At 37.3% G+C, this 14,563-nt stretch overlaps 1 protein-coding gene across 1 annotated transcript in view; it reads right to left on the minus strand.

Moving 5' to 3' along the window:
- Positions 1-14,563, minus strand: part of ABCB5 (ATP binding cassette subfamily B member 5) — a 193,493-nt gene that overhangs the window by 49,963 nt on the left and 128,967 nt on the right. Inside the window, 3 exon segments of the mRNA XM_007946604.1 lie at positions 833-976; positions 3,937-4,089; positions 8,821-8,982. Coding sequence (XP_007944795.1) covers positions 833-976; positions 3,937-4,089; positions 8,821-8,982 — 459 coding nt within the window.

A 14,563-nucleotide genomic window follows, 5' to 3' on the forward strand; every position in this document is an offset into this window, starting at 1 on the left:
TTTTGCTTGAATCTGAATGTAATAATAAGGCTATATACGTATTTCTGGAGGATGGGGGGGGGAAGTGTATCATTATTTTATTGTCAACATTCATGGCATGTGATAAATATGATTGCCTTTAATTATCTCACTTATTATGCAAATATAGGCTCAGGCAAATGAGTCCTCTATTGGCTATTATTATTACAGCCTGTTTTCAAAGAAATCTTCAGTTTGTTTGAATTAGCTATTATTTTTAATAACTTGTAAAATTTCTTATATTCCTCTATTTAGAGTAGTAACTGCAATGCGAGCTCTACATACATGTCCAGAGAAATTGTTTCTAAAATTAACATTTATACCCATGTTAGCATCTATATTGACAAGGTGTAGCTGTGCAAATCAGGGAGATTAAAGACTTAACATGTTTGAACTGACCACCTCTCTGGGATCCTTCAGCATGATGCCAAACTTCTGTTACTTCTTCTCCCTGAGCTGGCTTGTAATAAAAAATTGCTATTGTTCTGACTAGTTGAAAGGAGAGTCATAGTATTTGCCTATTTTATTGCTTCAGTGCTTTGGAATGCTGATACAGCACTGGAGTCAAAATCAGAAAACAAAGCAATTTCTTTACTGATTGCCCAGTCAACAATGGCCAGCCAAACACTTTACAATAGATACTGGCTTATCCTCAGAGAACATTCATTAACCCTACTATCATGGACCCCACACTAAGGGTGACCCATTAAAAGTCCCAATTTCCCCTTCGTTGGGCTAGAGGGCAATGCGTCTGTTCTCCCAGGCTACATTTTGTTGAAAATAATTAGAAATATTAGCAAATTAGTTTACTTACAGTTACAATTTTTGCAAAGATGATAGAAAATACTGGATGAACAGTTCCATTGAGAACAGAAGCCAATGTCCCCAGAACCACAAAAGGCCATTCAGACTTACTTAATTTCATGATTTTTAGCAGAGAAACTTCAGGAAGACTTGTCTAAAAATAAAATATTTTGGTTAAGAACTACAGTTTGAGAGCATAACGAGGTGGAGGAAAGTTAAAAACTCACTGCCCTCGAGTTGATCGAATTCATAGCAACCCCTTCTTGGGTTTCTGATGCAGTATCACTACAAAAGTAGATTGTCTAATCTTCCCTCCGAGGAGTGGCTGGTAGGTTTGAACTACCAGCCTTCTGGCTAGTAGTCAAATGCCTTACATACTATGCCACCAGAACTCCTGGAGGAAAGTTAGCCAATTATAAAATAGCTATAATGTAAAACATCAAATATAATGGTGGCAGAGTAGAAAGTACATTTTTTCTTTGAAAAAGTTCACCTATGCAATTAATGATAATGTCAAAACATAAAATTAAAGAGCTTGACTATTTGTTCAATTTACCACCTTTTGGCATTTTGCTTATCATAAAAAATTGAATCTACAAGTTTTAATACTTAAGAAGCACAGAAGAACTGACAGGCATATTTTTCTTTACTCCTCTGAGCTGGGTGAAATGTCATATTCTGGGATAAGACAAAAGCTAGTTGGAACTGAGCAGAGAAAACTCTGAAGGTAAAAGTTTTATTAAGATTTTAAGCATGAAAGTTTTCCAGTTTCACGGTTTATTTACAGAAATACATATATATGTATATAATATATATATAACCAGGCTTGTTTTAGAGTTTCTATTTATAACTAAAATGTTGCAAAATCTGAGCAAATTACTTAAAGCTGCCAAGCCTCAACCATCTTTCCAAGGAAGATGATATCAGTTTCTATCTTACAGGATTGTTTTGAGAATTAAATGAAGCAAAGCATATAAAGCTTAGCTCAGTATTTGGCACATAATAATAATAATATAATAATAATAATAATAATAATAATAATAAGCCCCAGTTGCTATTGAGGCAATTCCAAGTCATGGCAACCCCACTTGTGTCGGAGTAGAACTGTTCTCCAGAAAGCAATGTTGGCCAGTTTTTTGGAAGTAGATTGCCAGGCCTTTCTTCTGCGACATCTCTGAGTGGACTCAAATCTACGTCATTTGGTTAGCTGCCGAGTGCATTAGCCATTTGCATCACTCAAGACTGTGGTATATCCTCAGCGCCCAATCAATGTGAGTAGCCATTGCCATTGCTGATGCTAGTGTTACAGAGGAAGGATTTTATTACACAAAAACTTAGGCCTTTTTCAGAGAAAGTACAATACAAGTAGCTATTTTGGTAGCTACCAGCCATTCCTGGGATTGTGTGGAGGGTGACAGGGGAGGTCATGGTCACAGTAGTCAGAAGGTAAATAGTGTATAATGCTCTCTCCTTAGACTTGTCTGCCATTTTTAGTGAATTTATTCAGAAACTTATAAAAATTTTCTGAATATCTTTGCAGAATAATTATTTAAAATAAGAAAGCAGGCAATGAACTACTTGGCATTTCTTATGTCAAAATAATGCCATTAATGAACCTAATCAGCACGGAATTCTTCAGCAAAAACTAGAACATAGTTTATGATTCTTGTGTGAATCTCATTCTGCAACTATATTGTTTGAGCAATAGAACTTTTAAAGTTCTAACACCTTTAAAGACTATTTTGAGAATGGTTAAACTGTGTTATATTGGATTACTGAATAATTTGACCATATTTATTATCTTTCCTTCTGCAGTTTTTTGAAACTCATTGTCCAAAGGATATATGGAAATTAAAAAATTTGCACATGAACTCTTTGCCAAGCACTGAACCTGGAGGTAAGTGCTTCACAAAATTACCTCATTTTGTAATGAAATTAAGGCTTAGCGTGTCCTAGTAAATTACAGATCTCAGAAAGCAGGAGGGCTATCCTGTAAAGATTGTTTTTTTAATTCTACACCATCCAGCCTCCTATAGATTAATTGGTAATACACAGGTCATTTAAAAGAATATGTCCTTTTGCCTCTGGGATAATATACAATATCAGGTCCAGGGAATTGCGTATCACTTAAATACAGTTACCAAGGCAGAACAGAGTAAAACAAAATAAGACAAAAACATGGTGAAAAAATTCAGTAAAAATATGACAGATTTACCTAAATATGTCACAGGTTAAAAGCATGTTTTATGAGACTCTGATATAAAAATATATGAAAATCTAAATATTTTTAAAAAGGTAGAAAAAGGCCAAAAAGATAAAAACAAACTTACCTAAAGAATTTAAAATTTCATCTGATATATTTTTTAAAGCTTTATGGAGTTGTAATTTTCATACAACAAACCACATATACTTAAAATGTACACTTTGATAAGCTTGGACATAACTACTTCTAGAACCATCACCATAGTCAAGATAATGAATGTAACCCCATGACTGTCTCTGGACCACCTCCTAGCTGCCAATATTTCCCCTGCAACCATTGGTATGCTTTCTGTCACTCTAGATTAGTTTACATTTTCTAGAATTTTATATAAATGGAATCAAACAGTCTGAACTTTTTTTTTTTTGTCTGGCTTCTTTTGCTCAGTCAAATGATTTTGAGATTCAACTCTACTGTTGCATGAATCAATAGCTCATTTCTTTTTATTGCTGAGTATTTTCCCACTGACTGGATACATCACAATTTATTTATCCACTTACCTGTTGATGTAAATTTGCAATGTAACATGTTTATAACTGTTCTTGCCCCATCAACCACTTCTGACATAAACAAAATCTTATTTGAAAACCTTCTTAGAGTGTCAGAGTGATGCTAGAGCAAAGTTTGGGAAGTAAATTGCCTAGTCTTCCTTCCAAGGAGTGGCTGGTGGACTTGAACTGCCAGCCTTCTGGTTAGCAGTCAAATGCCTTAGGCACTATGTCACCAGAGCTCCCCTTTTGTAAACTTAGCACTATAGTAATATTTTGTCATAAATGAATTCTTAATATTAGAAGCATAAGTCAAAATACAGTAGAGAACATGGGCCAATAACTTGTTGACAGTTGAATTATTACCTCTTTATTTTGGGTGAATTCCTCAGACTTGTCAGCAAAGTCTGGTTTGAAGCCTGACTTGATGGCATTCATTGAGCATGGAGGAATTGAACTGATATTTCTTTCAGTAGAATATGTCATGGATTCCATCTGCTCATCAGCTTTTTTAATATCCTTAAGTGAAGAATATACAGGTTATCATTAAAATAAAGCCTTAAAAATTCAAAGACACTTACTAAACATCCCTTCAAAACTATTACTGCCTCTGCTTCTGAAGGAGACATACTTGTATGCAATTTTTGCTGAGCTAAGAAGTCCAATTCATACTAAAATATCAGTGACTAACAGTAGCTTAATCTTTGTGCTTTCTTTTCAAACAAACAAACAAACAAAAACAAACCAAATCAAACCAGTTTCCATCCAGTCTGTTCCAACTCATGGTGACCCTATGTGTGTCAGAGAAGAACTGAGCTTCATAGATTTTCAATGGTTGATCTTTGGGAAGGAGATTACCAGGACTTTCTTCCAAGATGGTTCTGGGTGGACTCAAACCTCCAATCTTTTGGTTAGCAGCAAGCACATTAACCACTTGTACTATCCAGGGACTCTTGACCTAAAACAATTATACCACTAGCTAGAGCAAAGAAACTTTTGTGACCCCTTCCTCCTAGACTTTCTGGACCTTATAAAATTATAATATGTAGCCAGACACTTATATGTGAGGTTGGGGCTGGGCCTGAGAGACCGTCACACTTCCTGGGGCCTGCCACTGCCACAGTGGGACTAAAAAGTGAAATTAATAGAGTTGGCTGCTAAAGAATGAAAATTCAAAGAAATTAACTTAGAATTGTCTTTTAAATTATAGGATAGGACTAAGTTTTAAGCCACAATGCTGTCAGTCTAGTTTTTATTTTCCTGATTCTCAGCAAAGTGAGAGAGTTTTAGTGAAACAAAGGTGTTATGTTTTCTCTGCTCATCTGACTGGGGCATGAGTAAATCTGTGTGCTTACTCTGGATATCGTATAGTACACCTAGTATCTATGATGTCTACATAAACTGGCAGGTAACTCATATTTGAAACTCTGAACACGCTTAATTCTAGCCACTCCAGATATGGGACGAGGGAACAAGAAAGAAAAAAGTAGCTCAGTTAGGTTGATGGCAGGTTAGACTAGGGTGGGGGAGTAGAGTTGGACAGATGTAGCTGGATTTAGATGCACAAAGGGAATGTGTACAAAGAAGGCTTCTGGGAATACAGTAATTCTTTGACAAGCTTAACACTGTTAATCAGTCATTGAAAGGGACAATAAAGTTTAACCAACTTTGTACTATCTTAACATCTTTAACCAGACATTCCTTTAGTTATCACTTTTTAATTTTTTCATATAAATTTTTCCAGCAAGAGAAAAATATTTTATTATTATTATTCCCCCCTAAAAACTATTACTTCGTGGTAACTTGAAAATAAAATTTTGACTTCTTCTCATAAGAAATTTTTCTAAGGCAGAACTTTAACAGGTCAAAGGTAATTCCTTTTCCTGAGAGGGGTGCTAAACAAAACAACGATAAGCTCTGGTATGTACATAATCTCTTGTTGCTGGTTGTCATGGAGTAGATTCTAGTTCCTGGCGACCCCTTGTGTCCAGAGTAGAACTGCCCCATAAGGTTTTTAAGGCCATCACCTTTTGGAAGCAGATAGCCAGGTCTTTCTTCAGAGGTACCTCTGGCTGAGTTCCAACCACCAACCTCTTGGCTAATAGTTGAACACTTAACCATTCATGCCACCCAAGGACTCCTGTATATTTCTACCTGATTTTACTTCATTTTCACATATAAATTCCTAAACAAATATACCTGTACAGATTCATGTATATTCTAGGTAAATAATTACAGCATCTGTCTCCAAAAGTTTGATTGGGTAATGCTAATGCTACTACTAATAAAATAAAGCTTATTATGTGTAGAATATATTTGGTGTGGTGCCCAGAATACCACGGTTGTTCACTGAATATTAAGGACATTATTTTAGGTAGTCAGAGGATACTAATCCATTTTGAATAAACAGATTTAAATTTTTATGCATGTATACCACAAAGCACTTTTTGCTTTGGTTACACTGTGAAGCTCTTTAATCTAAAAAATAATAATGGATTTTAGTTTACTTTTAATTAAAAATAAAGATGTGCTATCTGGAAGAAAGATAGGAGTAGAGTAGTTGTGAAGAATCTTAAAACAGAGTTAATTGGACCACAGTTCTTTCCCTTCATTACTACTTGTATCAGTTTGAAAAGTTTGAACTTAATACTTTCATAAAGCAGTAAGTCTATTTTACTTTGGAATGGAAAGTCATGCAAATTCAATAGGTAAACGATTTCTAACTTTCCTTCTTTAAACCTAAGGCAACGTACTGCCCTTGAGTCAGATCCTACTCATAGTGACCCCTCCTTGGGTTTTGGAGGTGATATCACTACAGAAGTAGATAGCCCAACCTTCTTTCTGAGGAGTGGCTGGTGGTTATATGGACACAAAATCAGAATCAGGCAATTTTCAAACCAAACTATGTTTTCAAACTTTCCTTTTTACTACCATTGCTTCATAAGGTATGTTCAGAAATATTTCATTCTATCATAGTGGTGAAAGCTAAGATTTGAAATTTGGAGTTATAAGAAATTAAGAAAGAGCCTCCACCTCCAAGGTTGATAAGGAGATGGAGGCTCTTTCTTAATTTGTAAACTAACAATAATAGTGTTGTTGTTCTTGTTAGTAGTCGGTGAATTGATTCCAACTCATGGCGACTCTATGTGTGCACAGTAGAACTGCCCTACAGGACTTTCAGGCTATAATCTTTAGGCAGCAGATTCCAGGTCTGCCTTCAGAGACATCATTGAGTGGGTTCGAATTGCCAACCTTTTGGCTGGTAGTCAAGCACTTAACAATTTGCACCAACCAAGGACTCCAATGATAATAATACTGACACCAAAGATATAATCAGAAAGATGTTGTTATTGTTAGGTGCCATCAAGTTGGCTCCCACTCCTAGTACCCTAAGTACAATAGAACGAAACACTGCCTGATCTTGTGCCAGCCTAACAATCTTTGCTATACCTGAGTCCATTGTTGCAGCCACTGTATCAATCCATCTCATTGGGGACCTTCCTCTTTTTTGTTGACCCTCCACTTTACCAACCATGATACCAGTCTCCAAGGAATGGTTCCTTCTGACAACATGACCAAAGTAGGTGAGATGAAGTCTGGCCATTCTTGCTTCCAAGGAGCATTCTGGCTGTACTTCTTTCAGGACATATTTGTTGGTTCTTCTGGTAGTCCATGGTACCTTCAGTATTCTTTGCCCACATAACAACTCAAAAGAATTAACTTTTCTTCGGGCTTTCTTATTCATTGTCCAGCTTTCACATGCATATGAGGCAACTGAAAACACCATAGCTTGGGTTAGGTGCACCTTAATATTCAAAGAGACATCTTTGCTCTTCAGCACTTTTAAAGAGGTCTTTTGCAACAGATTTACCCAGTGCAATACACCCAGTGCAATATGTTGTCTCATTCTTGACTACTGCTTTCATTGGTGTTGAAACCAAGCAATGCGAAGTCTTTGACAACTTCAATCTTTTCTCCATTTATTGTGATACTGCTTATTGGTCCAGTTGTGAGGATTTTCATTTTCTTTATTATGAGATGTAATCCATTACTAACATTGCTACCAGATTGGTATCTTTAATCTTCTGCGATACACAGATGACACAACTTTGCTTGCTGAAAGTGAAGATGACTTGAAGCACTTGTTGAATCAGAAAGATAAATAAGTAAAATAAAGAAAAAGATTGAGAGTACTTATTTGTGGATACACCCTTGGAAAGCAGGCTTCTTCTAAATCAAGAAAGAAGAAAATCACTGGTGGCTAATCCCTGTCAAGTATATTAATGAGTCCTATAAAAAGTTATGTAGAATCAAGCAGAATGGATTGTATGGCATGGAGAAAAAGGAATCCCAAAGTAAGAGAGTTTGTCAGTATGTCTCTGGAACTATTTTGAAAGCTCATAGTGTTCACACATCATGAACTTTCTCATCTACTGTAAGGAAGCAGTATGTACACAGATATAGACTTATGTGTGCATCCCCTCATTCAACAGATATTTACTGAGTGTGCACTGTATGCCAGGCTCTGTGTTAGGGATATCCTACACATTAAATCTCAATGCCTTTGCCTGACTTTCAAGAACATCTACTACCTAACCTTTGTTACCCAATTCTTTCTCCCAACATTCATCTTTACTCAAGGAAGGCTGGGCTTCTTTCTGTCTTAGTTGCATGTCCACTTTCTTCTTTCCTCCATGTGGCTGTTCTTTGTTCCTAGTTTTCCTCTCCATCTCAAACTCCTGCCTTCTAGTCTTCAAAATCTCTTCTGTAAAACTTTCCTTAGGCAATCCACAGTGTCTCCCACCTGCACACCATCATTCTTGTGTCTTATTTCTACAGCTTGTAACATTTCTGTGCACAGTTTTGCATTTTTCCTCTGCAAGTTTTAAGTCCTTAAGTAGAGACTGTGTGTTATATTTCTTTGTGTTCTAAAAAAGGTAAGGATTGTGCATTATATTTCTTTGTGTATAGAGGTAGACAGTCCTGGATCTGCTCTATATAAGCCTTGAGGGCTATGTATGTCTGGCAAATACTAGGTATATGCGCCCATTAGTTCTTTAACCTCCATCATATCATCTAGCATAGTGCTGAGGATATTCGACACTCAGTGAACATTTCTTCACTGAGGAACTATAGATAAACCTTGATTGCTTTGTGAAATTTAAAATTGTAACCTAGCACTTCCACATTCTACTGTGATATAATCTTCTCACAATCCTCTAATGTAAAGTTTTATCATGTAAACATTACCTGTGACATTGCAAGTGAATAATATAGACCTTGTTTTGCCATTAGTTCAGCGTGTGTCCCTTTTTCCATCACACTCCCATCTTTTAGGGCCACTATCAGATCTGCGTTTCTAATAGTGGACAGCCGGTGTGCTACTACAATTGTAGTCCGACCTTTACTTGCCTATAAAACAATGGGTATAAAAAATTAATATAAAATTAGTAAAAATATAAAACTCTGCAATACTCAAGAAAACATTTTGTTGGAGTATTATCTTAAATATCAAAGAATATTATCTTTAGATATAGAAATTTGGAAACCCTAGTAGATTAGGAAGGCCAACAGAAATTAGAGTAAAAAGAAAGTCAGAAAGTTAATTAGATTTAAAAGCAGTGCAAGCGGTATCTTTATGGAAGTAGATTGCCCAGTCTTCCTTCTGAGGATTGGCTGGTGGGTTTGAAGCACCAGCCATCTGGTTAGTAGTTAAATGACTTAGGCACTATGCCACCAGAGCTCCTTTATAAAATCATTTGTTGTTGTTGTTGTTATTTGCCGTCGAGTCGGCCCCGACTCATAGCGACCCCTCCTTGGGTTTCCGAGGCAGTATCACTACGGAAGTAGGATTGCCCAACCTTCCTTCCGAGGAGTGGCTGGTGGGTTTGAACCACCAGCCTTCTGGTTAACAGTCATAGTATCTTATAACTAGAAGGGAACCTAAAGACCATTTAATCTGAATTATCTTAGTTGCATGGCTAGTAGAAACTTAAAGTAACTAACTTAAAGTAACTTAAATTCACTATTTCTCATTTTTTTAAATCTCTAAATGGGGTTATAATTTAGATGAGTTGGGTACAGAATCAAGGTAATATATGTTTTTAACTTTTTTTAAAAACTATCGTATACATACTACATACATGTACATAGGGAAATCTGGTAGCATAGTGCCTAAGGCATTTGACTGCTGTTCTGGTTACCTAGTACCGCTCTGACAGGAATATACCACAAATGGGATGGCCTTAACAAACAGGAGTTTATTCTTACAATTTGGGGGCTTTAAGTCCAAGTTCAAAGTGCCAGGCTCTAGGACTGGGTGAAAGCCCCTCAACCTTGGGGTCCAGCTCTGCCTCCTGCTCCTGGCCCACTGGAGCTAGAGGCGTTTCTTCACTCAGACAGCTGCTGGTTGCTGAGGCTGAGAAGCCCCAAGGTTGACAAGTAAAAAGGCACAGTCCTGATGTTACCAAACCACATGGCAGGCCATTAACTTAAGTCCACTGTAAGACCCAAGGTCAGCAGAGCACAGCAGGCTGCTGAGCAAAGACATGGCTACATGCAGGATCCAAGTGTGCCATAGGCTAGAGACCCTTCCCAAAGCTCCAGCTTATATACAGGAAGCAGACAACATACCCAAAGGCAGCTATTCAACCGCTCCCAGTAGATTCCACCATGGAGTTGATTACCAGTCTCATCATGGGGAATACTATATCCAGCTGCCCAGCCACTCAACCAGGCCTAGCCAAGTTGATACACAAACATAACCATCACAACTGCTAACCAGAAGGCTGGCGGTTCAAACCCACCAGCCACTCCTCGGAAGGAAGCTTAGGCAATCTACTTCCGTAGTGATACTGCTTCAGAAACCCAAGGAGGGGTTGCTATGAGTTGGTCTGACTCGGCGGCACATGACAACAACAACAACACATGTACATATATATGTATGCATACTGTAAGTACACAGATTGATCCTTTTTCACAAACTGAACGCATCTAGATGAATAGTGCCCAAGTCAAGAAACAGATCATAAGCAGCAACCAGTAGATCTCTTCATGTGTCCTTCTGGTCACTGTTGTCTTTCCTCCCCACATCAGTTCCTACCATCCACTACATGAGTTCTGATTTCTTTTTGTAATTCATATAAATAGAATCATATACTACATACTCCTACGTATCTGAGTTTTTTTGTTCAACATTATGTTTTTGAAATTCATCCATATTGTTGTATGTACATCTACTCCTCACTTATTGACTATCTTGTTATCTGACATTTCACATTTACAATAGTAAAAAATCTACTATCTGACTATTTTGCACATTAACAACAAATATCGGGTAATAATGAATGCAAAGTTCCCTGGCAAGGTCCCTGAAGAGTGAGCCCTGTGTGCATGTAGAAAAGAAGCTCATATTGCATAGTATTTCTCACCCAGGAGGGGAGAGAGGGCATAGTCTCCCTAAGACACCAGGTAGAGTGGTAGTGGAGCTGGAATAGGGCTGGCAGTGATAGGGATGAGATGCTGCCCTATAGGTCCTTGATGACCACAAAGGGCAGATGCTAGGGCAGCAGCAGCCAGTGTCCTGAAAGTGGGTCACCCTTGGGGCTGGTGAGGAAGTGGAACTCTGAGATCTGGCTCCAGCTCCCAGCCCCAAAGGGTGTCAGGACTAGGTTGGGCCATGGTCAGAAGGAGACCTGAGATGGCACACTTGAGTGCTCAGGGTCAAGGGACTGCACATCAGCTGAGCAGTACCTGTGCAGCTCCTTATACTTCCTTGATGCCCCCTTCTGGGGGGGGGCACAGGTGAGGGTGGAGAGAGCTACCTGATAGGGGGTAGGGTCAGTGGGTGAGTGGACAGCAGCAACTTCAGTTTAGGGTCAGGGGGAGAGGTTGGGTCTGGCTATCACTGCCTTGGAGGAGGCTCTGGATGGTTGATTCTCATGAGGACATGGAGGCAGAGAGGGGCAGATGACCAGCAAGAGTTGGGAAGAAGCTCCAGTAAGGGGCCAATGGGGGAATCCTGCAGGGAGTGTGTACCCCCCTGTAGCACTTAGGCTTCCTACCCACAGACAGGAAACCCCATGCCTCTGACAAAGCTTCCAAGGGTGTTTTGGGGTAAGTGAGCCAGGGACACTCATCTTGAAAATATGGTGAGGGCAGGAAAGGGAGGGGACCAAGGGTATGGGAAGAGGGGACACTTGGGTTCTGGAAGACTAGGCTGCCTTCTTCTGTGGACAGCAGTAGAGGCCGAGCTTTTCTGAGGTGATGTGGGGGGAGGAGGAGATGGCAGTGGCAGATGACCTCATTAGGGGCAGGACATTCACAGCACAGGTGAGGGGGTGAGGTGATATGGTCATCCTCCATTTTTGCATAATGTCAATTTTTGCATAATGACTTTTTCTTTGGAACCTAACCATATTGTTAAGTGAGGGATGGGTGTAGTTGTATATTGTTGTACATATATACTGCATGTACACTTATATGCAGCTCATTCATTTTCATTATTGCATATTCCAATGTGTGAATATACCACAATCTATCCATTCTACTGCTGATTGGCACTTGGGTAGTTTTCATTTTTGCTATTATGAGTAGGCTGTTATGCATGCTTATTTGATAAACTCATGTGCAAAATTCTATTAGATTATAACTTGGAGAGGAATTGTTGAGTATAGGGTATGCATATACTCAGTTTTATTAGATTCTGCTAAACAGTTTTTCAAAGTGGCTTTTCCAATTTGTAAACCTCCAGTAGGAAGTCCTTCAGGTAAAAGAAAATGATACTAAATGGAATTATGAATCTACACAAGGAAATGAAGAGCAGTGGGAATGGTAACTACAGGGGAAATCTATGTGTATATACTTTTTCTTATTTGAATAGCTTTAAAAATAATTGACTCTTTAAGTAAAAATAATTTACCATTGGGATTATTAATGGGGTTTATAAGTTATATCTAAGTAAAATGTATAATAACAATACTTTGAAGGTCTGGAGGGGAAAAATGGAATTATACTAACATAAATTTCTCATACTATATGTGAAGTGATGTGATACCATTTGAAAGTAGGCTGTGATAAGTTAAAAGATGCATACATCTTTTTATTATACACCACCTATGCACTAAAAGGCCTTGATAACTAATTTTCCTTTATTTTTTATATTGGAAAATTCAAGTACTGAGTGAATAATAATAGTTACAATGCTTTTAGTATTTGCTAAAATAATTTACTTAATCTCCCACTTACTTTTATGTATTAATTCCAAGCCTTGCTTATACATAGGCATCCTTATGAAGAATATAGCAAAATTGATTAAAATGTGATTAGCTTTTTGTTTTGCTTTAAAAATAAACTTTCTATTTTAAAACAGTTTTAGATTTACAGAAAAGTTGGAAAGATAGTACAGATAGCTCCATATACCCACATCTAGTCTCTCCCATCGTTAAGATCTTACATTTCTGTGATACATTTGTCACAACTAATGAAAAAATATGCATACAATATTATTAACTCAATTCTGTACTTTATTTGGATTTCCTTAGTTTTTACCTAATGCTCTTTTTCTATGCTAGGATCTCCTCCAGGATACAACATTATGTTTAGTTATCATGTCTCCTTAGTCTCTTCTTGGTTCTGAGAGTTTCTCAGACTTTCCTTGTTTTCAATGACCTTAACAGCTTTGTTTAGAACTGGTCAAATATAGTATGTCTCTCAGTTTGGGTTTGTTCTATGTCCCTAGCATTTTTAGAAGAATGACATTCAGTCTACACTAAACCCAATTCTCTTCTTCAAATTTCAAGTCTGAGTTTTGTTCTGGGTCTCAGAGAATCTGGAACTTGTCTAGAGTTCTTTAAATGAAGTGCAAGAATGCTGTTGTCGAGTGAGTGTGCATTAGAAGGCTGACCACTGCAAAGGTGAAAAGACTCAGGCACCCCGGCTACTGGCCTATACCCCTCCCATTTATTTAACCATTTCCTTAAAGTTACAAATGTTATTTTCTAAGAGAAAACAGATCTCAAACCTTATTGATGAAACCACGGAGCTACCAATTAGCTCAATGATTTATATTTTCAAACACTTCCCAAAACAAAATAATATATATAGAATTTAATTTAAAAAAAAAATAAGGGACATACGTAATGCATCATGCTCTAAGACGAACGAGAGGAGAGCCAGAACAAACCCATTGCTGTTGAGTCGATTTAGACTCACAGCAACCCTTTAGATAGTACTGTCACTAGGAGGTGGTGAGAGGTGCAAAGGGCACTGGGTGACACTGTCAGAAAAAGTGACACAAAAATGACTGTCTATAAATTTTTTGTGTAGTGTTCCAGCAGAAATTAATGTTTTCTACAAAACATTAATTATAGTTAGTTATAATAATAAAAAGACTTTTTGTAAGCCCAGCTTCCATGTATCAATATACCTACAAGGCTAAAATTCTATGTTAAGTTACTTTTTGAGCCTTCTAATGTGTTCTAGTCAGAGCTATCATTATGTCCCAATTACAAAGATGCTTCAAATCACATGCTTTTGTTTGCATGCAAGCGCTGTTGTTTTTGTTGTTGGCTGGTGATTTTATAGTCACTGCTTTTGTCAAATTTTCTGATATTTTAGCTACAATATTGTGGTAATTAGTATTTGTGAACTATATCAATAACTCTTTTTTTGAGAATGAAATAGTAATTGAAGTAAAAGAAGGAGAAAACAAAAAAAGTTACCACTCAGTTACTAATAATTTAACTAATAATGTTGTGATTTAATGTAGAAAGATTTTACAAAATAATCTTGTTGTTAGTATTCATATAATCTAAGAAATATTATATTGAAACGATTTACACTTATATTTATCACATATTATTCTATGATTAAAATTGATAGTGAAAATGACAGTTGACTCTCCATAGCCTAAGGTTTTGCATCACAGATTCAACCAACCGAGGATCAATAATATACGCGGGAGAAAAAAAACAACTAAATGGTAAGAGCTCTG

Source organism: Orycteropus afer, unplaced genomic scaffold, assembly GCF_000298275.1.
Source record: "Orycteropus afer afer isolate SDZICR_OR568_19922 unplaced genomic scaffold, OryAfe1.0 scaffold00008, whole genome shotgun sequence".
In the NCBI taxonomy this organism is placed as follows: Eukaryota; Metazoa; Chordata; class Mammalia; order Tubulidentata; family Orycteropodidae; genus Orycteropus; species Orycteropus afer.